Source organism: Suricata suricatta, chromosome 4 (assembly GCF_006229205.1).
Source record: "Suricata suricatta isolate VVHF042 chromosome 4, meerkat_22Aug2017_6uvM2_HiC, whole genome shotgun sequence".
Lineage (NCBI taxonomy): Eukaryota > Metazoa > Chordata > Mammalia > Carnivora > Herpestidae > Suricata > Suricata suricatta.
Window position 1 is genome coordinate 109,428,023 of NC_043703.1, and position 26,435 is coordinate 109,454,457.

Genomic DNA, 26,435 nt, shown 5'->3' on the forward strand with positions numbered 1-26,435 from the left:
GTGAGTTGTCTTTTCATTAACTTGATGCTATCTTTTGTAGCACAGGTGTTTTCAATTTTGGTGAAGTCCAATTTATCTATTTCTTCTTTTGTTGCTTGTGCTTTTGTATCACATCTAAGAAACCATTGCCCAATCCAAGGTTATGAAGATTTACACCCCCCCATGTTTTTAAAAGAGTTTCATGGCTTTAGCTCTTAAATTTACATCTTTGATCTATTTCAGGTTAATTTCTGTATGATGAATGCAAGCAGGGAATATTAACCTTTTGAATGAGGAATATCACAACTAAAATGCCAACTAAAACTATAGCTTGTACACACTAAGTGCCTATGAGATTTGCTTTTTTATTTTAAAAATCATTTAATTAACCTAGTTTTAAACTATAGTTCTTCTATTGGAAAACAACTGCAATGGCAAATTAGGTCAAAACCTAATAGATTTGGAAATGAGAAATTGTGGGTCAGGCAAACTGTACTTGATCATTTTCTGGTCCAATCAGGCAACAATCGTTGATGACTGCTTAAACTATTAAGTGGCAAACTCCTAGGGAACTCTGTAATAGATCATTCAATAAAACCAAAATCTGCTGAGTAATGTTAACATCACTAACTGTGGGACATCCACACATTGTGTTTCTTCAAATGTGATGTGATAGGAAGCACATATCACTGCCTATGAAATACTTTCACCAAAATAGTTGTGCCTAGATCTAATCAGTCTCCTAGATCTACCAGTGTATAGAAAATGTGGAGGCCAGAGGAACAAGAAAAACAACATTGTGTGGCTACAGTCAGCCAAATCCAGAATGAGGAAATTCCAGAAGACAAATGATCCAGTTTCTTCACCCAAAATATGGTCTAAGAAAAGAGACAAAAGGGGCATGAACTAAAATAGTCTTAAGAGACATATCAACCGAATATGATGTGCAGTCCTTATTGAGATCTTGACTGAAAAACACCAAATGAAAGAGGACATTTTGGAGATGACTGGAAAAAGCCAAATATGGATTGTGTCTTAGAGATAATAAGAATTTGTTAATTTTGTTGGCTATACTAATGGTATTGTGCTTGTGTGTTTCAAGTTTTATCTGTTAGAAATACATACTGAAGTATTTAAAGGAGGCAAGAGATGATGCCTGAGACTTGCTTTAAAATACTCCAGCAAACAACAACAGCAAAACTGAGTGGAGGGAAAGAAATGAAACAAGAAGAGCAGAAAGCTGATCACTGCTGAAATGATTAGCTGCTGGGCTCATAGGGTTCATTTTACTATGCCTCTATGTGTTTTTTAAAATTTCCACACTAAAAGCCAAAAGTAGTAATCAAATGATTATTTAAAAAAATTTTTTTAATGTTTTATTTATTTTTGAGAGAGAGAGAGACAGCGTGAGCGGGAGGGGGAGTGGGGGGGTGGGAGGCGGGGAGGAGGGTCAGAGAGAGAGGGAGACACAGAATCCTAAGACAGGCTCCAGGCTCTGAGCTAGCTGTCAGCACAGAGCCTGATATGGGGCTCGAACCCAGGAACCGTGAGATCATGACCTGAGCCGAAGCCGGATGCTCAGTTAGACTGAGCCACCCAGGCACCCCAGTAATCAAATCATTTAAAAAATAACTTAAAGCTATTAAATCATAAAGCACATAAATTCTTCAGAATTATTTCCCTCCAATTCTGAGATGTACTTATGTTATACAGAGAATCCAAAAACAAGTTAGAGGCTAAATGAAGTCAGGAAAAGGGTGCTTGGCTGGCTCAGGAGGTAAAACATGTGACTCTTGATTTCAGGATCATTAGTTCAAGCCTCACACTGGGCAGAGAGCTTACTGTAAACAGACAGACAGACAAAGTCAGGAAATTGGATAATAAAGCATTTAGTTTATTAACTTTCATAATGTTTATTTCCTTCCCCAACAGAGATATGGAATCACAGATCCCTACTTGTGTGTGAAAGTGTGTGTGTGCGCGCACGTATGCATGTTCATAATAATTGTGCTCGTCCTAGCTAAATCAAGACAAAAGCTATTGTACTCTTACTAGGCTAAATCAAGACAATAGCACCATTTACAGTATTGCAAGATTTTCACTTGGTACTGATATAAATACAAAGCAAAGAATATCCATGCACCACACCTTGTCTACAAGAACATTATGTATAAATGCCACTTAAAATTTAATCAATCGTGAGAAAGCAATCAGACAAATCCAAAACATGGGACATTTCTATAGCCAAATGATCTGACTCTTTCAAAAGTAAATTTTGGGGGAGGGGGAAGAGATGGTGGTGATGGAGGAGGGCACTTGTGGGGAAGAGCACTGGGTGTTGTATGGAAACTAATTTGACAATAAACTACTTTAAAAAAAGTTAATTTCATGAAGAAAAAAGTGAGAAGACTATTCTAGATTAAGAGATTAAAGATATATAATAACAAAAACAGTATGTGAAGCCTCATTGGATCTTGGTTTAGAAAGAAAAACAGCTGTAAATACTGTAGAGACAACTGGAAAAATATAAATGTGCAATGAGTATTAGATGATGCAGAATCTAATGGGTTGCTAATTTTTCCTAGATAAGATGATACCATGGTTTTGTAAAAGATTGCATTTATTCTTTATGGGCATGCTGAAGAAGTTAGGAGTGTAGTGAGGTGATATCTGAAGCACGTTCTAACAGATTAACTTACCTCCATCTAATTTGATTTAACACTTCTTTTTTTTGTTTTTTATTTACTTTTGAGAGACAGAGAGAAACAGCATAAGCAGGGGAGGGAGACATAGAATCCGAAAAATGCTCCAGGCTCTGAGCTAGCTGTCAGCATAGAGCCCTACTTGGGGCTCGAACCCACAGAACCCACAAACCGTGAGATCATGCCCTGAGCCGAAGCCGGACACTTAACCGACTGAGCCACCCAGGTGCCCCTGATTTAACACTTCTAACATAAACATTTCTCTTAGCAACACAAATGGGAATGACCTGGAAGAGCTAGATAATTGACAAGATAGATAAATATTTTTCTGGGATAAATACAAATCTTTTGACTTAGTGACTTTTTAAAGCAAATAAATGACATAGATGTCCTCTCCCTGAGTTCTTTAGGTACAGAATATGGTGTAATATATGTGGTAACACTACCAGTTTCTAAAACGAGTAAACATTGGGGCACCTGCGTGGCTCAGTCAGTTGAGAGTCCAACTGCAGCTCAGGTCATAATCTCACAGTTCATGGGTTCAAGCCCTGCGTTGGGCTCTGTGCTGACCGCTCAGAGCCTGAAGCCTGCTTCCGATTCTGTGTGTCCCTCTTTCTCTGCCCCTCCCCCGCTCATGAGCTGTCTCTCTCTGTCTCTCAAAAATGAATAAATGTTAAAAAAAAATTTTTAATAAAAAAAATAAAATGAGTAAACATCTTTGGAGTGAATTAGAGTTCTGCTCAAAACATTCCTAAGGGGATTTTATGGTCATTGGTTTAGATACTGCAGATACAAATAACAGCATTTTTAAGGAAATCATTCTTTTGAAAAAAATAGTTTTTAAAATTTTAATTCTAGTATAACTAGCATACGGTGTTATATTGGGTTCAGGTGTGCAGTATAGCGGTCCAGCAGTTCCGTGCATCACCCTGTGCTCATCACCACACGTGCAGTCCTTGATCTCCATCACCAGTTTCACCCATTCCCCCACTCATCTCTTCTCTGGTAACAATCAGTTTTATTCTCTATAGTTAAGAGTCTGATTATTTTTTTGGGGGGGTCTCTTTTCCCTTTGTTTTGTTTCTTAAATTCCACACGGGGGTGAAATCACATGGTATTTGTCTTTCTTTGACTGACTTATTTCACTTAGCATTACACCCTCTAGATCCATCTATGTTGTTGCAAATGACAAGATTTCATTCTTTTTTTATGGCTGAGTAATATTCATATCTTTATCTATATGTCTATTTGTATATGTATGTGTGTGTCTGTGTTTGTGCTGGTGTCTGTGTGTCTGTGTATATATCACATCTTCTTTATCCATTCATCTACTGATGGACTCTTGGAATGCCTCCATAACTGGCTATTGCAAATAAGGCTGCAATAAAACAGGGGTGTATATATCTTTTCAAATTAGCGTTTCCTGTTTTTTGAGTAAATACCTAGTAGTGGAATTTCTGGATCATATGATAATCTTATTTTTAATTTTTTGAGGAAACTCTATACTGTGGAAATCATTTTTATCTATAAATTCTGGAGAGAAAAGAGTTCAGTATTTTTATTATTTTACTTCAATTAGTAAAAGACACTGTTTTCCTTTTCAATTCTGATACACATCTAAGAATACAAGTATATTTAAACAGTCATTGTTTTACTTTATAACCATAAAAACATACCAATCCATTTCCACTTAAGCACAGAAGATAAATCAGGTCCAAGTGAAATGCTAGAATGACTCCAGGAAAGTCATCCCCAACTGGGATGCCAAGTGGGGCTTCAGGTTTTCATGACAGATTGGAGTTTCCAAAAATCGTAAGGGTAAACAAAATTCAGGCTTTGGAGTCAACCAAGTGTGTGATTAATCATAGCTCTAATATTTGACAGGTAAATTTGGGCAGGTAACTTAATTTTTTAAAACAGCTTTTTTGAAATTATAAGGTATAATTTATATATCTCAAATGTACACTGTGATGATTTTTAGTAAATGTATATAGTTGTGCAACCATCACCAAAATCTAGTTTTAAAACATTTTCATTTCCCCATAAAGTTCTCTCGTGCCTATTTTCAGCCAAACCCAGCTCCCAGTCCCAGCAATCATTGATCTGCTTCCTTTATGTACAAGTTTGCTTTTTCTAGAAATTTCATATAAATGGAATTATATAACATGTAGCTTTTTTCACTGGGCATAATGCTTGTTAGGTTCATCCATGTTTATAGTACGTATTGTTTTCTTCTTATTGCTCAATACTATCATACAGTGTGGCTATACCACATAGTTTACTCACTCAGAAATTGATGGACATTTGAATTGTTTCACTTTTTGCCTATTGTAAGTAATGCTGCTATGAACATTCGTGTACAAGTCTGTGGAAAAATGTTTTCATTTCTCTTGGACGTATACTTAGGAGTGGAATTCCTGGGTATACTAATTTTATATTTAACTTTTAAAAAACTGCCAAATTGTTTTCCAGAGTGGCTGCTCCATTGTACATTCCCACCAGCAGTGGAGGGCTCCAGTTTCTCCACATCCTTGCCAACATGTGTTATTTTCTGTCTTTTTGATGACAGATATTCTAGTGTGGGTATGATATGGTATCTCATTATAGGTTTTTTTTTTACTTGCATATTCTCCTCACTGTTTGTAATGCCTCCAACTACCTTGTTCCCCTCAGCATTGGTTGGTCCTCCCTCTGTCAAGTCATAGTATTTGGGCGCCAGCAGAGAGAGCAAGAGGAGTGGAGGTAGAAGAAGGAGGAAGAGTAAGAGGGAAGGGAAGGACACTGTGGAGTGACTGCTGGCCCAACAGGCAGCTGGCTGGGCCCCCAAACCTGACCCCAGCGTGGGAACATCACACTGGCAGCTATAAGCAGTGCTCCTTTTTCTTGGCAGCCTCAGGGCGTCGGTCTGCACAGGTGCCCCTCCACATCGCGCACCTTCATCTTGTCATTGGCTGCCATCAGGATGGCAGACTCCGACTCCTTGTGCGTGGGAAGCAGCCCTCCAGCAGGGGATCCTCCCATGAGTCCTGGCTGGCTCCCCTTTCTTCTAGTTTGGCTTCTGTCTTCCCCTTTCTCCTGAAGAAATCGTCCACCATCCAAAACATCAAAGCATTGACAAGGAAGGGGATGATCAGCATGATGATGGCCAATTTCAGGTTTGAGTTTCAGAAGGACTCAATAGGGCCACCTTTTCCCACTGATGTGTGAGGAGGACGATGAAGACAACAGACTTCTAAAAAATCATGATCACGGTGTAAAATGCACACTGCCCTACGCTCTGCACTGCAGAAGTTCTGTGCATTCGTCAGAACAGGGACTCTCACTGCTGCCACTCCACCAAGATGCAGACGGTTTTGCACGCCCACGTAGAAGAGCAGCATGCCCACAGTTGTGTCCCAAGAGGAAGCTGAAATGAGCAAGGATCCTCTTCGATGAGATCTGCTAGGTACACATTTGCAAAGTGGATGGGCAGCATTACTATAGCTTGTTTGGAAGTATATAAAAACTGTATCTTGTTTCATGCTTTGATTCTTTGGTTTGAGCCTCAATGTGCTAAAGGCCACTGCCCAGAGCAGCCCCTGCAGGAAGATGCTGAAACTGTGCAGGTGTGCAAGGCTCTTGCCTGGCCGCTCCCACCAATCAGCAGGGCCACCTGCCCTGCAGTCCCAGCTGTTCCTGGTGGGGCAGTGCCTGGCGGGGCCCTGCCTTTCCTGCCTGGCGGGGCCCTGCCTTTCCTGCCTGGCAGAGAGGCACCAAAGCCAGCCCACTTGTGGCTTGCTGCCTGCAGGCCACCACTCTCATTATGGTTTTAATTTATATTTCCCCAATGATTCATGATGTTGAGCCTCTCTCCATGTGCTTGTTAGCCATTCATAAAACCTCTTGGGTGAAATGTCTATTCAAATCTTTCACCCACTTTAAAATTAGATACTTTATCTTCTTATTATTAGTGTTCTTAATTTAGTCTGGATGAGTCCTTTGTTGGATATATGATTTGCAAATATTGTCTCCTAGTCTGTGGCTTCTTTTTTTCTTTTCTTTTTCTTAAAATTTTTTTTACGTTTTTAATTTATTTTTTAGGGACAAAGAGAGACAGCTGGAGCAGGGGAGGGTCAGAGAGAGAGGGAGACACAGAATCTGAAGCAGACTCCAGGCTCTGAGCTGTCAGCACAGAGCCCGACGCGGGGCTGGAACCCACGAACTGTGAGATCATGACCTGAGCTGAAGTCAGATGCTCAACTGACTGAGCCACCAAGGCACCCCTCTTTTCTTTTTCTTAACACTTCAATTAAAAGCTTTAAATTTTTATTAAGTCCAGTTTATCATTTTTTCTTTTATGAATCATGATTTTGGTGTTATATCTAAGCAATCTTTGCTTAACCCAACATCAAAAGATTTTTCTTGTCTTCCAGAATTTATAGAGTTTTAGCTCTTCTAAATTTAAATCTACGATCCATTTGAATTAATTTTTGTGTATAGTGTGAGGTAGGCATCAAAGTTCTTTTTTCCTCCACATACAAGAATATCCAATTGTCCCAGCACTATTTGTTTAAAAAAAAAAAAAAAGATTACCCTTTTGCCATTGAATTGTTTTAGCAGACTCATTGAAAATCAATTGACCGTAAATGTAAGAGTTTATTCCTGGGCTGTCTATTCTGTACCATTGATCTATATGTCCATCCTTGTGCCAATTAATACCACATTGTCTTCATCACCACGGCTTTATAATAAGTTTTGAAATTAGTGGAAGTCTGCCACTTTTGCTTTTCTTTTTCAAAATTGTTTTGGCTATTTTGATTCTTTTGCATTTCTGTATAAATTTTAGGATCATGCTTGTCAATTTCAAAAAAAAAAGAAAGTCTGCTGGGATTTTGATAGCGATTACATTTGAATTTATAGATCAATTTGGAGAGAACTGTTATCTTAACAATGAATGTTCAATCTATGAACATGGTATATTTACTTAGCTAGATCTTCTTTGATTTCTCAGCAATGTTTCATAGTTTTCAGTATATAGGCCTTGCATTTAATTTATTTGAATTTTTCTGATGTTCTTGGAAATGGAATTGTTTTCTTAATTTCATTTTCAGATTGTTCACTAATGACATATAAAAATTTATTGATTTGTTATGTAAGCTTCCATCCTACCATCTTGTTGAACTTTATTTTTTAAAGTCCCCATTTCTCGTGTGTGAAATAGGGATATTTACCTAGCAAGATTTTTGTATGGCATAATATATGTAAAATCACAACAGAAGGCTAGAAATAAAGTTTCCCTACTCTGCCCCCCCAATACTTGCCTTAAAATGTGTGATCACATTATTTTGAGGAAAGTGAAATGACCATGTTGTGCCTGGTTTAGAAGGCAGGAGCTAATTATCAATAGTACTGAATCCGAATTTGCATCATCCAGGGGTTTGCTGCATTTTCATTAGTGTAGTGAACAGATGTTTGTTGATATTTTCTACCATCTGCATGTATTGTTTCTATAATTGTAAGAAAACAAAAACGATAATTTCTTTAAAAGTAAAAAAAAGCATGACATTTAATTTCATAGAGAAGAAAATAAAAAGGACACAAACGCTCTAGTTCAACTTGCTGAGACCAGACTTCCAGGAAAATGGTGCAATGTCAGGCACTGGGGTCTAAAAAGGAAGATGTGTAGTTTGTGAACTACTGCACCGTTTAGCAGGCTGAGGTACTTCAACCACCTCTGAAGCAGGTGTGGGAAAGATCTATTTCCCTGAGGCCTCCTATCCAACCTCATTTCTCAAACTTCCAACAATGATGGTAGCTTTATTTTAATCTATTTTGTATGTTGAGGTTCCATATAAGATTAAATTAGAATAAAGTCACCTATGCCTTTATAAAAGTTTGAAAACCACTGGTCTAAGAACAGAACAAAGCGAAAATTGAGAGGCAGCCTAGTATTACAATACTGGACTGAGAGGTCCATGATCCAGGTTTTATTCTAGTCACTGTGCATATACAACCACACGAAAGGCATAATTCTAGTTTTCACCTCTCAAAAATGACAGCATTTTTTCTAGATAAATCACGCATCCAATATTTGTTGAGTATAGTAAGCACAGAAATGTTATTCACATATCCATAGTAAACTAATAGTGAAGAGGGTGAAGAGCATCTTGAGAGTTATCAGTAAAGTGTTCATAAATGTGACAACTGGGTTTAGAGCATGAGCAGAAGTCTCCGGATATTATAAAGACATTATAAGTATTAAGAACTATATATTTAAAAGTATGTAATTAATAATAAATAGCCACCACTGAATGGATACTTTATGCATTTTATCCTCACAACCACTCAGGGAAGTAGAGGTTAGTATTCCTATGCATAAGCAAGACGTTCAAAGTCACAAAATGCTTAAGTGGCAGGGCCATATCTGAAACCGGGGTTACCTGATTTCAAAGCCGAGACTCTGGGTTCAAAAAGGTACATGCACTTAAAAGTTAGGCAACGTGGTACTGTTGAAGGGAGGTGGTGAGCGAGGACCCTGGAAAGGCAGGCACCCACTCTTATCGCTTGACTAAGAGCAGACTGGGTTAAAAAAGGTTAGGCTGGAATTGGGAGATATCAAATATAAACATATGACTTCATGTGTATGTATCCATCCCCGCTCGGTTCATTAAAAAGGCCTAAAAGCAATGACACACCAAGCCATGTTCATTGGTGGGGTCAACAGGGAAGTCCAGGTTTGCTTCCCACGTCCTCCGCCCTTCCGGCTGTCTCCCCTAGCCACATTCCACTGCCATCTTGCCAATGATCCCAGGTCCTTCTCCTGCCTGCCCCGTTTGCAGACTGGTAAGCAGCCCCCTCAACTCCTGCGACGCCTTTGGCCGAAGCATCTGCCAGATCTGCCGCCATTACGGCCGGAGAAGATCCAGGAACTACAAGCGGTGAGGAAGAACCTGGGTGGGCGGTAACCCGGGCGCCAGAGCAGGAACTGTAGCTGAAGCCCGAGTTGTAGGCGGGGCCTCAGCACCTCTCTATCTCTTATTGGAGCTCACAGCTGCCAGTCTCGGCCTCCTCCTTCCCACCTCCACCCCTTCCGTGCAGGCTGTATCTTAAATTGCGGGTGGGGCCGGGTGGCGACTTCCGGTTGGGGGAAGAAAGTTGGGTAGAAGGAGGGGCTGTGAAGGAGGAGGAAGAGGAAAGGGCCGGGCAGCAGGGGCTGTAGGTCGTTCGGCGGCGGCGGCGGCTCTCTTCCGGGCGGACGATGGACAGCCAGGGCAGGAAGGTGGTGGTGTGCGACAACGGCACCGGGGTAAGCGCCCGGCGGGGAAGCCGTGGCCACAGGCCCGGGTGGGGATGTGCTAGTGGCGCGCCGGCCCTCGGCGCCCAGGGTTGCACCCCGGGCCCTCCGGCCGAAGGGGCCCAGGGGCGCGGGGCAGCGCTTCCGGCCTCTGCGGGCGTGGGGGGCTAGAGGACCCAGTCCAGCGCTGGTCTCCCCGAGCCTGCCACCCCCGAGGCTCCGGGTCAGGGCGGCGGGCGAGGCCCTCGCTGGAGGGGGGATTCAGTCTGCTGCCCGGCAGGGGCCGGCTCCGTGCCCCAGTGGGGACAATTTGGCCAAAGGGCCAGAGGGGTAAAAGGCTGGGTACGTTTGTTCGATGAAGGTTCCATTCCCCAGGGTCACTGGTTGTGTAGAAAAGAGAAAGAACCAAGAGGCCTTCCTCTTCCTGTATAGTTGAAGATACCGAACGGGAGGCAGGAAACGGGTTTAAAAAAAAAAAAAAAAGGGAAGTGCTGTCATGCAATGAGCCGCAGCCCTTTCGCAGTTTTTGAGCTGGGGGAGGCGGGGGAGTTTAGCAGAGCATCATTTACTTTTTGTTCTGCATGCTGGGAATTTGGCCCCGGTGCAGCCCCTCAGAGACAGTATGTTCCATTGATATTGGAAGATCTAGGACCTCTCAAGGCCCAAGTGTTAATTTTGGACCTCAGAGGAAGTTGATCAGTTTTGGTGTCCCCCCTCCCCCCCTTCATTTTTTTCCTTAGGTGCAGAACACAGATCATGTTAGTCTTTAAGATTCTAAAAGGGAAATGATTATAAAAATCTGGCTAAAACACTGATTTAGAAATCATTTGAAAGTTGTTACTTTCAACCCCCCCACAAAAGAAAACTTCCCTAGGGCAGCACATTAGAAGACAGAAATGTTACTTATTCGGGTTGAGTTCAATAGTGATCATTTTCCCCTACATTACAGTGATTTCTAAACATTTTGGAGTTGCAATATTTTGTGACTTTTCTCCTCTTTTTCCATGAATGTGACATATGAATTAAAAAATAGGCTTCGACTCACGGAATGAGTAAATCACGGTGATGGCAGGTACTGCGTAGGGAATATAGTCATTGGTATTGTGATAGCTTTGTATGGGGATGGATGGTGCCTACAGTTGTGGGAGGGTAGCTTATGCTCACCTCTAGAGTTGTCAAATCACTATGTTGTACCCTGAAAAAAAAAAAAAAGATTTTACTTGAAAGCATTTTGGAAACTGGATTGTTGAGGGAGGAAAAGGAGCTGAAATTTACTGACATAATACTGCCCTTACTGTGCTATAGACTTTTATAAGCAATAATTATACTAGTTTTATAGGAACTAAGTTGAAAACAGGAGAGTAAGAAGAGTTATCCTATAATGGGACATACAAAATGACATACTTAAAAAAAAAAAAAAGATCCACCACTATGGAAACATGTCTAAGGTTTATTGTTAAGTTAAAAAAGAATTTTAGAATGATCCCATATGGTAAATGTTGTTTATTAAATATATTTCTGTAAGACCACAAACTTGTACATGAAAGTTTCAGAGAGAAAGGTTATGTTCGTAGAGGTTACCTGTGAGACTGGGTAAGTGTTTATATCTTTTACAGTTGAAGGTGCTTTTAAAAAATACAATAACCTGATTCCCCCTATAGTCTCAATTTGACTTCTAACTAAATTTAAAGCTTTAAAGATAGAATTTAAAATATTTTGTTTTGGGGGCACCTGGGTGGCTCAGTCGGTTAAACGTCCGACTTTGGCTCAGGTCATGATCTCATAGTTCGTGTGTCGAGCCCTGCGTTGGGCTCCGTGCTGACGGCTCAGAGTCTGGAGCCTGCTTCAGATTCTGTGTCTCCTTCTCTCTCTGACCCTGATCACACTGTCTCTCTCTGTCTCTCAAATATAAATAAATGTTAAAAAAATTTTTTTAATATTTTGTTTCATAAATACATTGATATTCTCTTTTGAAATCATGAGGTGCTTGGGTGACTCAGTCGGTTGAGAGTCCGACTTGGGCTCAGGTCATGATCTCATGGTCCTTGGGTTTGAGCCCCGTGTTGGGGTCTGTGCTGACAGCTCGGAGCCTGGAGCCTGCTTCAGATTCCGTGTCTGCTTCTCTTTCTCTGCCCCTCCCCAGCTTGTGCTCTCTCTCCATCTCTCAAAAATGAAAAGCATTAAAAAAAATTTTAGAAATCAGAGCAGTGTATTTCAGTGGATTCCTCGTTTTTGAAGGGTAACAAACTCTGTAGTGTATGAGTTTTTACGATCTTCAATTAGAATAGAAATGTTAGGGGCACTTGGGTGGCTCAGTCGGTTAAGCGTCCGGCTTCGGCTCAGGTCATGATCTCACGGTTCGTGGGTTCAAGCCCCACGTTGGGCTCTGTGCTGACAGCTAGCTCAGAACCTGGAGCTTGTTTCAGATTCTGTGTCTCCCTCTCTCTCTGACCCTCCCCTGCTCATGCTGTCTCTCTCTCTCTCTCTCTCTCAAAAATAAATAAAACATTTAAAAAAAAGTGTAGAATAGACATGTTAGCCATGAGTTCATTTATGTTACTAGTTCATTGGTTTACCTTTGTTTGAATGTTGATTATATGGTATTGGTTAATCTTATGGCTAATCCATAATTTAAGAACCTTTGTACCTTAAAAGAGAAGATCAATTACTATGACATAAAGGAAAAATGTAGTTAATTTGAACAAAAATTTATGTACTTGGTGTTATATTTCTAGTTATTTAAATAAATTTTTCCAGATTTTCTATAGACACGATTGCCTTCAAATTAAGAAACAGTTCTGGTGTGATATGTAGCTAGGAATGCTATGATATTTCTGAAGATTTAAAGGATTCTAAAATTTTTAAAAATGTTTATTTATTTTTGAAGGAGAGGGAAAGACAGAGCATGAGCTGGGGAAGGGCAGAGAGAGAGGGAGACACAGAATCCAAAGCAGGCTCCAGGCTCTGAGCTGTCAGTACTTCACGCGGGGCATGAACTCAGGAGCTGTGAGATCATGACCTGAGCTGAAGTCAGATGCTTAACTGACTGAGTCACACAGGCACCCCATAGAGGAAGATTCTAAATATAGAAAATATAGAAATTCTAAATTTTTTACTGCTTATACTTTGTAGTTATCTTGATTTTGTTTAAGTACCTGAAGCTATAGTGAGTTATCTACAAGTAAATATTAAAGAAGGTATTCAAATTTGATATCTAAAAACTTATGTGAATAGCAGTTTGCCTCTTACACATTTTAGGTTTTAACTTAGGCTATTTGAGAAGTTGATTTTTTTTTTAACTCCTCTGGTTGGCCCTAATTCAAATGCTTTGAGAGTGGGTGAGTTCTTAGGATCACATGCCAGATGTTGGTTCTACCTCTTTTCCTCACTAGCTCCCAACTAGAACAAGGTCTCCCTCATTAGGGTAGCCTAGAAGAGAAACACTCCTCTGATTCCAGTAATTTATGCATTTCATCTTTATAACCATTCAGACCTAAAGTAGACCTCGCATCTAAATAAGAGCCACTGAAAATGGCCAGATAGGTGAAAATCTGGAGCTCTGCTCATGTTTAGGTGTCTTCCAAGAGTTGGCCCAGGCCCGCGATGTGTATTGTTCCTGAAGTTGGGTGATTTCATCAGCACTGAGCTCACTGACAGGAAGACTTCTGTGCCTACTGTGTGACTGGTACAAGGTTTAGGGTCTAGTAATACAAAGTAGCTTATAGTGCTGGAACAATTATTCTTTCATTTAGAATTCTCAGACTTGTTGTTTATGAACTGCTTTTTCAGATTTATGCTAATTTATATGTTGAACTTAGGAGTGCTTGAAGTGGAAACAAACCAAAAACAAATTTGGCTTCCCTCTGAAAAATGCTTTGGAAATAGAATAAGTATTTTGGTAGTTTAAGATCAGAATAATCACTAGGCAGTTAAATTAATGGATATAACAACACCATCAAATTAAATTAATAAAGGGAAAATATAAGTTAAATAAGCCCAAGTGAGGCTTTGTAAATCCCAGGTTATTTTTTGAGGGAATAAAAGTACTTTCTGAGCAAATGTAGATGGATTTTTTCCCCTTCATTTTTGCTTGAAAGAACATTATACTGTTCATGTTCTTAACATTTGATGACTCAGTGGCAAGTAAGGGAGCCAGCCAGTTCAAACCACAGTGCTATGAAGAGGAAACTATATATGGTAAAATCTGTTTCTTAAACACAGCCTATTGCACACAAGGAGAGAATTAAGTGCAAGTCTTAAAATGATTAGAGTAGGAGAGGTATTTCAAGGATGAAAAGGATACCCATTGAGTAGGTTTAGAAAAGAGTATTTTCTTTGCATTTTGTCACATCATGAATTAGATTTTTTTTAAGACTGACTTTTTGCAAGAAGGGAAATGCTAGGTTTTCTGTTCATTTTTGCTATTAAGAAATGGATTATTTTAATTAAGTTCTTGTTATTACAACTGTCGACGCTTTCGCATTTGAAAGAACGTGAAGGAGTGCAGCATTGCCGTTTTGACCAAGTATCTAATACCCTGTAGGAGCGCTGTCGCTATGGCAGCATCTGCTTCCCTTAAGCTACTGCTTAAGCTGAATAAGTAATTTCATTAATAAGTGATAGATATGTTTGAATTAAAGCCATACTTCCTTTTTCTCATAAAGCACAAATAAGTAGGTTTACAATTGTTTTTATAGTTTCAGAGGGTCTCAAATTTCAGGGAGGTCTCCTTTTGTTAGACACTTGGCAACTATTTTATCCCTTAAAATATGCTAAAAAACGAATTTTAAGGTATAAACCACCCATCTGAACATTTAGAATCAGTAAACGTTGATTAATGCGGTTATTTATGTATCTGCCATGTTGCTTGTTTCTGAGTGTGTGTAGCCCAGAAGGAGAGGGGAGGCATGCCAGCCTTCGCAGCCCCCGCCCCACCAGGACTTGATTGATTTCCCATGCCAGGCTCACTCTCCCTCCTCCAGTTTTTAATGATTTCTTTCTTAAATCATTTGTTTATATTTAACATGCTGAAGATGGCCCTTACAAACTTGATTCTTTTTCCAGTCATTCTATAATTTCTTTAAAAACATAACTATGTAAGTGAGCATTTTCGGTGAACATGAATGGACAGTTGGCCCACCCAGTGTCCTTTATCTGTTCATTACTTTGAGGTAAACATAAGAATTTAATATCTGCGTAGTATTTACTTTCTATATTTGAAATATATGGTTACAATATTATATTGTGTATATATATATAATACATTATGACCATTGCTGATACTGGGCTGATCTGATGCTCATGACAAATTTTATTTATATAGAAATTTAAGTATGGTTGGAATAATAATGAGAATAATAATATTCTTTTATATCATTTCAGTTCATGTCAAGTGAACTGAATTTTGACTTAAGGACAAAAAAATTTATGGTTTAGAGTATGAGAGGTTTTATTTTTTTCCTCTTAATTTGAATGTACTTGAAAATACTAGATATTATTCGTTTCATCTGTGGCAGTTGTCTGTCCAACTCCTTCTGGGTCACATTGATAAATATTTGAGAAAATGTTGAAAAATGGATTAACACTACTGAATTCTGTTTAACACTCTTTTAGGGTAAGAATGTATTGTAGTTCTTCACTGTCAGCCACTGTTCAAGTGGAGAAGTAGGTATAAGCAAACAAGTAATCTGTTCCTTAGACCATATCATACTACTGCCTTGAAAGATAATCCAATAAGTTTTAGAAATGGGTGTCTGTATACTATGTGTTTTCACTCATAAGTGGATCAGGAGAAAGCTAACAGAGGACCATAGGGGAGGGGAAGGGGAGGGAATAGTAAAGGAGAGGGAGGGAGGCAAACCATAAGAGACTCTTAAATACTGAGAACAGGGGCGCCTGGGTGGCTCAGTCGGTTAAGTGTCCGGCTTCAGCTCAGGTCATGATCTCACAGTTTGTAGGCTTGAGCCCCATGTCAGGCTCTGTGCTGACAGCTAGCTCAGAGCCTGGAGCCTGCTTTGGATTCTGTATCTCCCTCTCTCTCAGACCCTCCCCTGCTCACACTGTCTCTCTCTGTCTCTCAAAAATAAAAAAATAAAAAATAAATTTCAAAAAACATTAAAAAATTTAAATACTGAGGGTTGATGGGAGATGGGGGAGAGGGGGAAATGGGTGATGGGTATGGAGGAGGGCACTTATTGGGATGAGCACTGAGTGTTCAATGGAAACCAACATGACAATAAACTATATTAAAAAGAAAAAAAAGGAAATGAGTATCTGTAATTGAAAAATAACCCCAACCTTGGTGGCTCAGAGGTAAACTGACCAGGACTAGGTTTTGTGGGTTTGGAAGAAAATGTATGTGAACAGTATGTTTTATGTAAATTCTAGAGTGTAAATGTGAACTGAGAGGATAGGAAGTCAGGTGGTGTTTCAGAGTTTTCATAGCTTTAATTTGCATAAGTCATGACTTTAACATATTTTAAAAGCTCTATTTATAAAAGTCTTGCAATTTGCCTGAAATTCTGGATGGCAGAATGTTCTAAGCTATTTATAATTAAATGTGGTTCATCAAAATTTCCAACAAGGTTGTTGTAGAGATCTTTGAAATATGAAAATTCTATATTTTGGGGAGTTAGTCAAAAGTCCGCAAGTTTAAGTTTCCACCATCAGATAAAACTGTTCCTTGTAGATAGTAGCTTTATGTCAAGGGTAGGTTAAAAGTTTCTGTCAGCCTTTCTGTTATTGCTGTCATGTGTCACATTCAGATACTGTTTTTTTCCTTAATTCTTGGTGGAGAATATATGGTGCCTGCAGCCATGAGCAATGCACTTTTTCTCAATACGAAACATATGCTCTGTATTAAAATCATCACATGGGGCACCTGGGTCGTTTAGTCAGTTAAGCATCCAACTCTTGGTTTTGGCCTCCTATCGTGATCTCATGGTTCATGATATTGAGCCTTGCTTTGGGCTCTGTGCATGGAGCCCGCTTGGGGTTCTCTCTCTCTCTCTCTCTCTCTCTCTCTCTCTCTCTCTCTCTCTGCCTCTCCCCTGCTTTACTCTCTCTCAAAATAAATAAACATTTTAAAAAATTATCACAGTGTCATACTCTCAAAACAGCAGCAAAGCTTCTAATTTTTACTGATCAGTTATATAGTATGCACGTAACTGTATGCCAGACACTGTTCTAGGCACTTGGGATTCATCAGTAGACACAAAGATCCTTGTACAGGGGCGCCTGGGTGGTTCAGTTGGTTGAGTGTCCAACTCAGGCTCAGGTCGTGATATCACCAGTTTGTAGGTTCGAGCCCTGCGTCGGGCTCTGTGCTGACAGCTGGGAGCCTGGGGCCTGCTTCAGATTTTGTGTCTCCCCCTCTCTCTGCCCCTCCCCCGCTTGTGCTTTGTCTCTGTCTCTCAAAAAAAACATTAAAAAATAAAAAAAAAAAGATCCTTGCGCAGTGTAGCTTACATTGAATAGAGACTTGTTATGGAAGAAGGTAGAGACTGTGATTACATATACTGTTCTATAGCTTCCTCCTCTTGCCCTGAAGTTTTAATTGTGTTTTCCTTGAAATGGCTGCTCTTAAAATTAAGACTAAGCAGACTATATTATTGGTATAAGAATTAAAAACCCTTGGTTCGGGGTTCCTGGGTGACTCAGTCAGTTGAGCGTCTGATTCTGGATTTCGTTTCAGTTCATGGTCCCATAGGATTGAGGCCTGCGTCAGGCTCCACACTGAGTGTGTACAGTCTGCTTAAGATTCTCTCTCTGTTCCTCTGCCCCTCTCCCTGCTTGCACTCACTCTCTCTAAAATAAACAAAACAACAAAAGCCTTGGTTCTATTTTCAGTTTTACTTTTGTTGTTAAATCTCCTAGTGTATCAGTTTCTTAATGATGCGTTATTAGAGGCAATGTTATGCCCTCATTGAAGGAGTACACTGTCTAAATACAAAATTGTGTTATCTGGTATTACTAACCATCTAAGTATGAAAATATAAATGATAGAAAGAAAAATGCCTAATAAATGTTTATTTTAAATGGTGCTAGTCCAGATGCCATCCCCATGCCCCCCCCTCATTTTGATAAATGTTGCCTAAGTGAATTGCCAGAGATGAATGAAAGCCTGCTTTAGGGGACAGCGTGGTGGCTAGTGGGTTAAGCATCCCACTCTTTTCTTTCTTTCTTTTTTTTTTATTGAGACAGAGAAACAGAGCATGAGAGGGGGAGGAGCGGAGAGAGGGAGACACAGAATCAGAAGCAGGCTCCAGGCTCTGAGCTAGCAGTCAGCAAAGAGCCTGAGGCGCCGCTCAAACCCACAAACCCTGAGATCTTGACCTGAGCCAAAGTCTGACGCTCACCCAACTGAGCCACTCAGGCGCCTCAAGCTTCCCACTCTTGATTTCAGCTCAGGTCATGATCTCATGGTTTGTGACATTGAGCCCTGAGTTGGGCTCTGTGCTGACGGTTCATAGCCTGCTTAGGCTTCTCTCCTTCCTTCTCTCTCTGTACACTCACCCCTCTCTCTCTCTCAAAATAAATGAACTTAAAAAAAAAAGGATTGAAGCTTTAGTTCTATTCAGTTTCTAACATTTCTCTTTTTAAAAATTCTGAGCATTTGTTGAGTGAATTTATCCGTTTCCCACTTGTGTGACCACAATGTGCTGAGATCTCTTTGAGTCATTGGGCTCCACCTTGAACTGCTCAGCTTAAGCTCCCTGCTTTCCTGTGACTTTCTCCATACTGAGGAGTTGTAAGCACTAATTAAGCAGTTAACATACATAAACATGAACTCTGGAAGTGGTCACTGACATAAAGGAAATAAAAGGAGAATATGATAGGTTAGGTGACTATTTGGGATAATTGAAAGCACTAAAAGTTTAAAATATTGTATAAATGCAAAGCGATGTTTTTTCAGATGCTGTTTTTATTTTTGTTCTTCTTTTTTAATTTTTAATGTTTATTTTTGAGAGAAAGACAGTGCGGGGGAGGGGCAGAGAGAAGAGGGAGACACAGAATTGGAAGCAGACTCTGGGCTCGGAGCTGTCAGCACAGAGCCGGACTCAGGGCTCGAATCCACAAATTGTGAGATCATGACCTGAGCTGAAGTCAGATGCCTACGTGACTGAGCCACCCAGGTGCCCCTCAGATGCTGTTTTTAAATGAACATAGTAAGTACCTTGACACTAACCCACTTTTACTCTTCTCTTCCAGTTTGTGAAGTGTGGATATGCAGGCTCTAACTTTCCAGAACACATCTTCCCCGCTTTGGTTGGAAGACCTATTATCAGATCAACCACCAAAGTGGGAAACATTGAAATCAAGGTAATATTTGATTTATTGATAAATGAGGATCAAACTGGTGAGGGGTTCTTTGAATTAAGTAGTCTTAAGATACGATGCCATGAAAAGCAAAGAGGGAGGGCTGAATTTCTTGTATTTTTAATTTATATCAACACTTGAAGAAAGGCAAAATTACTGAATGCTGACTTTAAGTATCGCTGATGCCGTTACTCTCTGAATGGAGTAAACTCTTAATAAGATTTTTATATTGATGTGAATATTATATTAGCGACTCAAAGTTCTGTTACATATAATGTTTAAAATAAATCAGCCTGGTATTTTTATGTCTTTCAATTCCATGTATTTTTCATTATATGTTAGTATCTATTTGGGACCTAAGACTTTTCATGTTCTCATGGCCTGATCTTCCTACTTACTAATCCAGTCAGGAAAACATAGGGTATCAGTTTTATTGGTTCCTTTTTTCATTAATATAATAACTGACTCCCATAATGTGCAGGAGGAGGCCCCGCAGGTCTTTATTTGGCCTTGCATTATTTATCTTCCCGTGAGGAGAGAGGAGGGAAAGTTGTCATTGCCTACTCACTGTACTTAACATGAAAGACTGGACGTTAAGGATGATAGACTTTTCTCCGTATTCAAGAGATTGGAAATCAAGTGGGAGTTAACAATATTTAAAGGAAGGAAGAAAAAAGAATGAAAGAAAGACATAAAACAATCGGAAGATCATTGGTCACCAATTGACTTAAATTCTTCAGTTGGCCTAGGGATCTGATTATAAAAAATGCAGTTGAATTTAGGGGCCTGTTTACTGAATGATTTGTGAACAAGATAGCATTGTTGTTCCTATCTGGACAGTCTTTGGCAAAACTTCAATTAGATTATGAGTCATTTGAAATAGGAGTTAGGGTGTACCTCTTTGGGACATTTGTTGAGGTATCTAGGAAGGTGGTAACAGCTAGTAGAGATTAGCTATTTGGTAGCTCTCTGCCCTTGTTACTAGAGAATTGAGTTACACAGTGACTAGAAATACCAACTGAAACTTAGGTTCCGTGTTAAATTTTTAGAGACTTAAAATAATGATTGATTTTGGCCTCTTTTGTGTTATTTTTGGAACATTCAGTATGATAATGTTTTTTTCCAAGGTCTTTTGGGAAGTTTAGGGGATGCCTTATTCTCTTTTTGTGAGTGCCTTTCATTCTGATTGCATTTAATCTTAAAATTTAACTGATAACGGTGATAAGGACAAACTTCTTTAACGAAGTTGGAAGTCACACTTTTTATTCAGTATCAGGCTTTTAAAGAATGTCTTTTTATATACTTTATGGATAATAACATTTTTGAGGTGTAAAGATACATCGTGTATAACTATTTTTATTCTCTAACATGCAGAAATAATTACATATCTTTTCACTCCCACTTTCTTGCTTTTTAAGGCCAAGTGATAGAAATGAAACTAGTCTGTATTCTACGACATTTTTGCTAAGGAATTCCCCAGTAGCATTTGCTTGTATGGTTTGTCATTCTGTGTTCTGTTGGCTCAGTTCTGTTCAATCTGCTCAGTCTTTTAAGTCTCTCAAGTTAATTTTTTTCTTCCAGTAGAAAATAGTAAAAGAAATCTGTGTCAAATTTAACTGGACTACTAGAGCTTGGTAAAAGCATTCTAAACTCACCCTCTACCTACTCAGCTAGACCTTTTCTGTTACCAGTTATTTTCCTTATTTAAGACTCTTAAATTCAGTAAAGAATTAAAGAAACTTGACTTTTTGGAATTCCTATGCCTAGTGGATTGACTTATACTTTTTGTGTTTTGTTAGCTAAAATGTGGTGATAGACTAAAAACTGGAAAATTAAATTGTTTATTGAGTTAATTTTCATTCAGGAGTGATAACTGTCCATGTTACTTTGGCCCTAATTATTAACTCCGTAAAATACAGTACTGCATCTGACCTCTACCTAATTTGTCTCTATTGCTTGTTATGTTTAAAAATTTCAGTGAGGATTTTATTTAGGCCTTTTCTGACTCTTACTTCTACCTTCTCTCTCTTCACCTTTCTTGACCTGTTGAAGTAGAATAACAAAAAGATGGTAAGTGAGGTTACACACATGCTCTCTGTTTGTTTTCCACTTTTGCTTGATGGGACAGTAGTTGTTGTTTTGTGTCCCTGTAGTATTGGGGAGGGGGGTAATTCCATATTTTAATTTTAAGTACTTTGATTTTTAACCTTTTTCATTGCTTCAATTGGGTAGCAACTAATTAAGTCCTGTACTTTCCTGATTGCATACAATGGACCAAACCAGAACTAATTACTAACATAGTTTTGAATTGTTTTCCTTGTGTTTCTTGTAGATGAATGTTATAATTAAAATGGAATGTGGTGTGCATAATATTAGAAACCAAGTAGCTTTATTTAGGATATGTATGATCCAGAGAATTGGGGCAAAGTTGTTACATTTGGATAAATCTATTTTATTGATCAATGTTAAAGTGAACATTGCCTATCATAGTCTATATATATATGTTTGCATCCAGTTTGGTAGTATATGTATATTTAATAAGCTGAGTAAATTTTAAATATGCAAATGAGCTATAGATAGTAAAAGGAGAGGAAAAGAGATTGACTTGTTTCCTATACCATTTTTATTGATGAGTAGATTTTCCAACATTACCTGAGGATAAATAAGAAAAATGTGAAAGTCTTACAAGACTTTTCCATAAACGGCAGATCCTCCCCCTAAATAAATACCATCGTGTGGCTCCTTTTTCTTTTGAACTCAAGCTGGGTGCATCCCAGATAAGTCACTCTTTTAATGTATTTTTCTGTGATAGTCCTTAAGGGCTTCAGTAGTAGGTATTTTCAGGTTTGTCTGGTTTTGATATTATTTGCGAGCAGCTTTGACAAAGACTTTGGTTTTAAAGTGTGTTCACTCCGTTTTCCAATTTGAGGAGACCTTATTCAAAATAATTCGTGGCAAATATAATCTACACTGCCTGCTTTTCATAAAATATAAATGCCTTTGAAACAGCATCTCTGACAGTTACTGTGATTTCTCATTCTTTCAGGTAATAGGTGATAGTTTAGGCCTAAAGTCCAGTGATGAGATGGGTGGCAAAAATCCAAGGGTCTGAGGTATGAGAGCAAGTTATTTAAAGCTCTTGGCATTTGTAGTTTTTGGAAGTTGAAATGTTCTAGGGATGATTATAGTTTTGGGTTATTTTTAATTAAAATTTTTAGATAGAGATAAATTTTGAATTAGGTGCTTGAGCTACTCAAAAATATGTCTACTAATTTAATTGGTTAACACCTGTTTTCCATTTTAACTGTCCCATCTCTTTGTTCAGAGGGATGGTAAAATATTCAATGCCAGACGTTTCTTTCAGTTAATTCTTTATAGTGTGTAGCTTCTAGAAGTAGATAGATGAAACTTTTATTTTGAGTTGGTGTTGGGTCAGACATATGTAAACCCTTCCTGCATGGAAAAAAAAAAGTAAATATTCTGATGAAATCAGATCAGACTTATTCTAAATGTGTTGAGCTGTAATTGTGAATGTATACTGATTATGTAAGCCATCTAATTAATTTATTAACTTTGTACACCACGTAGAAAGATACATTCTAGAGGAAAGTAAGAAAACTGTGTATTATATTTGTTAATGGTCAATAGTAATATATGTTCTTGTAGGTACAGATTTCCCCTTAACATTTTATTAAGAAGTGTTGAGAATGTATAGCAAAGTTGAAAGAATTTACAGTGAAACCTATAAACCCATCACCTAGATTCTGACATTAATATTTACTCTACTGACATATTACATATTTATTCATCTCTCCATCAGCCTATCTCGGTTTTTTTTGATGTATTTCAAAGTATCCGTTTACTTCGCCCTAAGTAATTCAACATATGCATGTCATTGACTAGAATTCACAGATAACAGATTTTTAGTTTTGCATTTTCCTATTAGATGATTTTAAACAGTTAATATTTAAGAAATTTGAGTGTTTAAGTTATGGTACATTAACTGTATAAGAAATTAGTTGCAACAGAGAAATTTTAGTAAACATTTCTAGCATCTGCTTTAACTTTGTTTTTCCTTTTTATTGTTGCTTTCAGTGGATTTTCCAGAAATCTTTTTTCCAGACCTCACCTGTTTTTCTTTAATTATTATTTTAAAAAATTTTAAACTTATATATATTTAAACCTCATTTTGAGATATTTTATGTTAATTTTAATGTTTCTTTTCATTTCCTCATGTTTTAAACTTAAGGTGTTGTAGCAAATAGTAGCTATTTCTGATAGGTTTTTTTTAAATTCATCAGTATATGTAGAAATCAGGATTATTTAATATCTTGACTAGCTGATTTCTAAAATAAGTTTAAATTCTAGGACATCATTAGTTTTATTATACATACAAAATTAGACTTTTCAAATGTGGGTCATCTTAAGTTTGCTCTCATTGGAGACGAGACTTGTGAGTACTCCGCCTCATGTGTGATCACATAGTTTTCCAGTATTATACTTAAGATTGAAAATGTTGCTCATGAGATAATTTGAAAAAATTGTTTCCCCCATGCTAATTTTTTTGTATCTCTGCAAATTTTCATTGATCTTGGTGAGGCATATATAGAAACTTAATTTCAGTTCTTATAGGTGTATGCAGGTAGAAATTTGGAAGTTATATGGTACATATCTGCATTATTACAGTATAATAAAGAATCATTTAATTTTTAACTTCTTTCATTATGCCTTATAGTCCGTTAAAGCATATCATTTACCCTTACCATTTCGATATTTAGTACAAAGAACTGTGCTGCATGCATTGAGCATTTTTCTACAAGTCTTTTTTCCCTGATGTGCTATTTCACATATCACAGGCCTTATTTTTTGAACATTTGAGCAAAAGAAACAGATGAAACCTCATACAAAACCCTCCAAAATATGAAAATGTGGGGTTTATTTGTGCTAATGCTCTTCTTTTGGAAACATATGTATTAAAGGTAAGGTCCATTTATTGATTTAAACCACGTTGTACATAAAAAGTTATTATTCATGATTAAACTTTCCAAGGCATTGTTCTTGAAAAGATTTTTTAAACTTGTGGAATGAAGAACTTTATCTGAAAGTGCCAGAAAGATTAAAATTAATTATTCCCAAGTTTCCCAAAATATCATGGGGATGTAGTTTTCTGAAGATATTTTATGCAAAAATTTGGACTAAAGCTTTGATATTATAATTTTCTAGGATCTTATGGTTGGTGATGAGGCAAGTGAATTACGCTCAATGTTAGAAGTTAACTACCCTATGGAAAACGGCATAGTACGAAACTGGGATGACATGAAACACCTGTGGGACTATACATTTGGACCAGAGAAACTTAACATAGATACCAGAAACTGTAAAATCTTACTCACAGAGCCTCCCATGAACCCAACCAAAAACAGAGAGAAGATTGTAGAGGTGAGTTTTTTTAGATGGGATGTGCATATATGTGTTTCTGTGATGTGATGTGATATGATGTTAAAGCAAATGCTCTTTCATTTATCTTACCATTGTTGTTAAGGACAAAGTGAATAGGGGCACCTGGGTGGCTCAGTCGGTTGAATGTCCAACTTCGGCTCAGGTCATGATTTCGTGGTTTGTAGTTCAAGCCCCACATCAGGCTCTGTGCTTACAGCTCAGAGCCTGGAGCCTGCTTCGGATTCTGTGTCCCCTCTCTCTCTCTGCCCCTTCCCTGCTTACTATCTGTTTCTCTCTCTCTCTCTCTCTCTCTCTCTCTCTCTCTCTCTCCCCCAAAAATAAACGTGATTAAAATTTTTTTAAAAAATACAGGATAAAGGGAATAAAATTGTTTCCCCCTAGATCCTATTTATTGAGCACCTAACTAGTCATTATTTCTAAGTAGGATATATTAGTAAACAAAACCCTGCTGCCATGGAACTTCTATTCTGGCAGGGGACTACCCCCCCCCCCCCAAAGTGAGTTAATTGAAATGTTTGTTAGAAGATAATAGATGCTAAATGTGAGAAAGTGGTGGGAGATTACATTTGTCACAGGGTGTGGACGGAGGCTTCCCTGAGAAGGTGACATTGAACAAAGAGTAAGGGAGTCAGCCAGGATATGTGGGGGAAAGCATTCCAGGCAGAGGAAGTAGCCAATGGGAAGGTTTTAAAATGGGAATAAGCCGGTTATGTTAGAGAGTCTGCAAGGAAGCCAGTATGGGAGAGCAACAGGGGATGAGGTCAGAGAAGTAATGGGGCCAAATCATATAGGGCCTTGCAGGACGTTAAAGGGAATCATTCTTTTACTCCAAGTGAAATGAAGGGCTGTTACAAAGAAGGGACATGCTCAGATTTAGGTTTCTGTGGCTGCTGCATTGCGAGTAGACCATAAGGAGGATAGAGTGAAAGACCAGTTTGAAGCCTTTCAGTTACCTAGACAGAAGATAATGATGGTTAGGATTAGGGTAATAGCAGTGAAAGTAATGAGAAGTGGCCAGATTATGTATCTGTTTTGAAGGTAGGGCCAAAGCATATTCTGATGCAGTACATAAATATGGGTAATAGGAGAATCAGGGACAACTTCAAAGGTTTTGGCTTGGGCACCTGGAGGATCATGTTACCATCAACTGAGGTAGGAGAAGATGAGATAAGTAGAGCAGGATTTGGGGGGAAGAAGGCTCAAGAGTTCAGTTTTGGACGTGGTAGGCCCTCATTAGACATGCAGTCAAAAATGTCAGTCAGGTGGATAATTATAGGTATCCCCCACTTTTCAAAAGTTCATGGTATGCCACTTTGCTTTTAACAAAGACGTATATTAGTACCTGTTTTTGCTACCTGAATGAAGTCGAAGGTTTTCACTTGGATGAAAAAGAAGGAAAAGCAAAAATTGGCTTCAGCATTGGTTTTGCAGCAAGCTGTGACTGGGGCAAGCGTCCACCCGGAGCACGAGAGTGGCGCTGCGGAGCTGGGTCCCCAGGACCACACTCAGCACGGGAGCATTGAGGCACCAGGGCTTTAGTTACAGAATCCATCTCATTTCCTTATGGATTGTGTCTGTGAGTGTCTGTGCTTTATCTCGTTTTATTTTGTGCATCCATTAGCAAGATGTGCCCTAAGCTAGCAGAAAAGCCTAAAGAGTTATTTTGGGGGTCTGGGAGCACTCATATAAATTAATTCCCATAT

At 38.7% G+C, this 26,435-nt stretch overlaps 1 protein-coding gene and 1 pseudogene across 1 annotated transcript in view; one reads left to right on the plus strand and one right to left on the minus strand.

Annotated features, from left to right (window-relative positions):
• Positions 1–5,542: 5,542 nt before the first annotated feature.
• Positions 5,543–9,566, minus strand: LOC115290662 (annotated as a pseudogene).
• A 221-nt stretch (positions 9,567–9,787) lies between these two features.
• Positions 9,788–26,435, plus strand: part of ACTR2 (actin related protein 2) — a 38,534-nt gene continuing 21,886 nt past the window's right edge. The window contains exons 1-3 of the mRNA XM_029937487.1: positions 9,788–9,966; positions 19,165–19,275; positions 24,496–24,711. Of these exons, the coding sequence (XP_029793347.1) occupies positions 9,919–9,966; positions 19,165–19,275; positions 24,496–24,711 (375 nt within the window). The 5' untranslated portion in view covers positions 9,788–9,918. The remainder of the gene's footprint in view (positions 9,967–19,164; positions 19,276–24,495; positions 24,712–26,435) is intronic.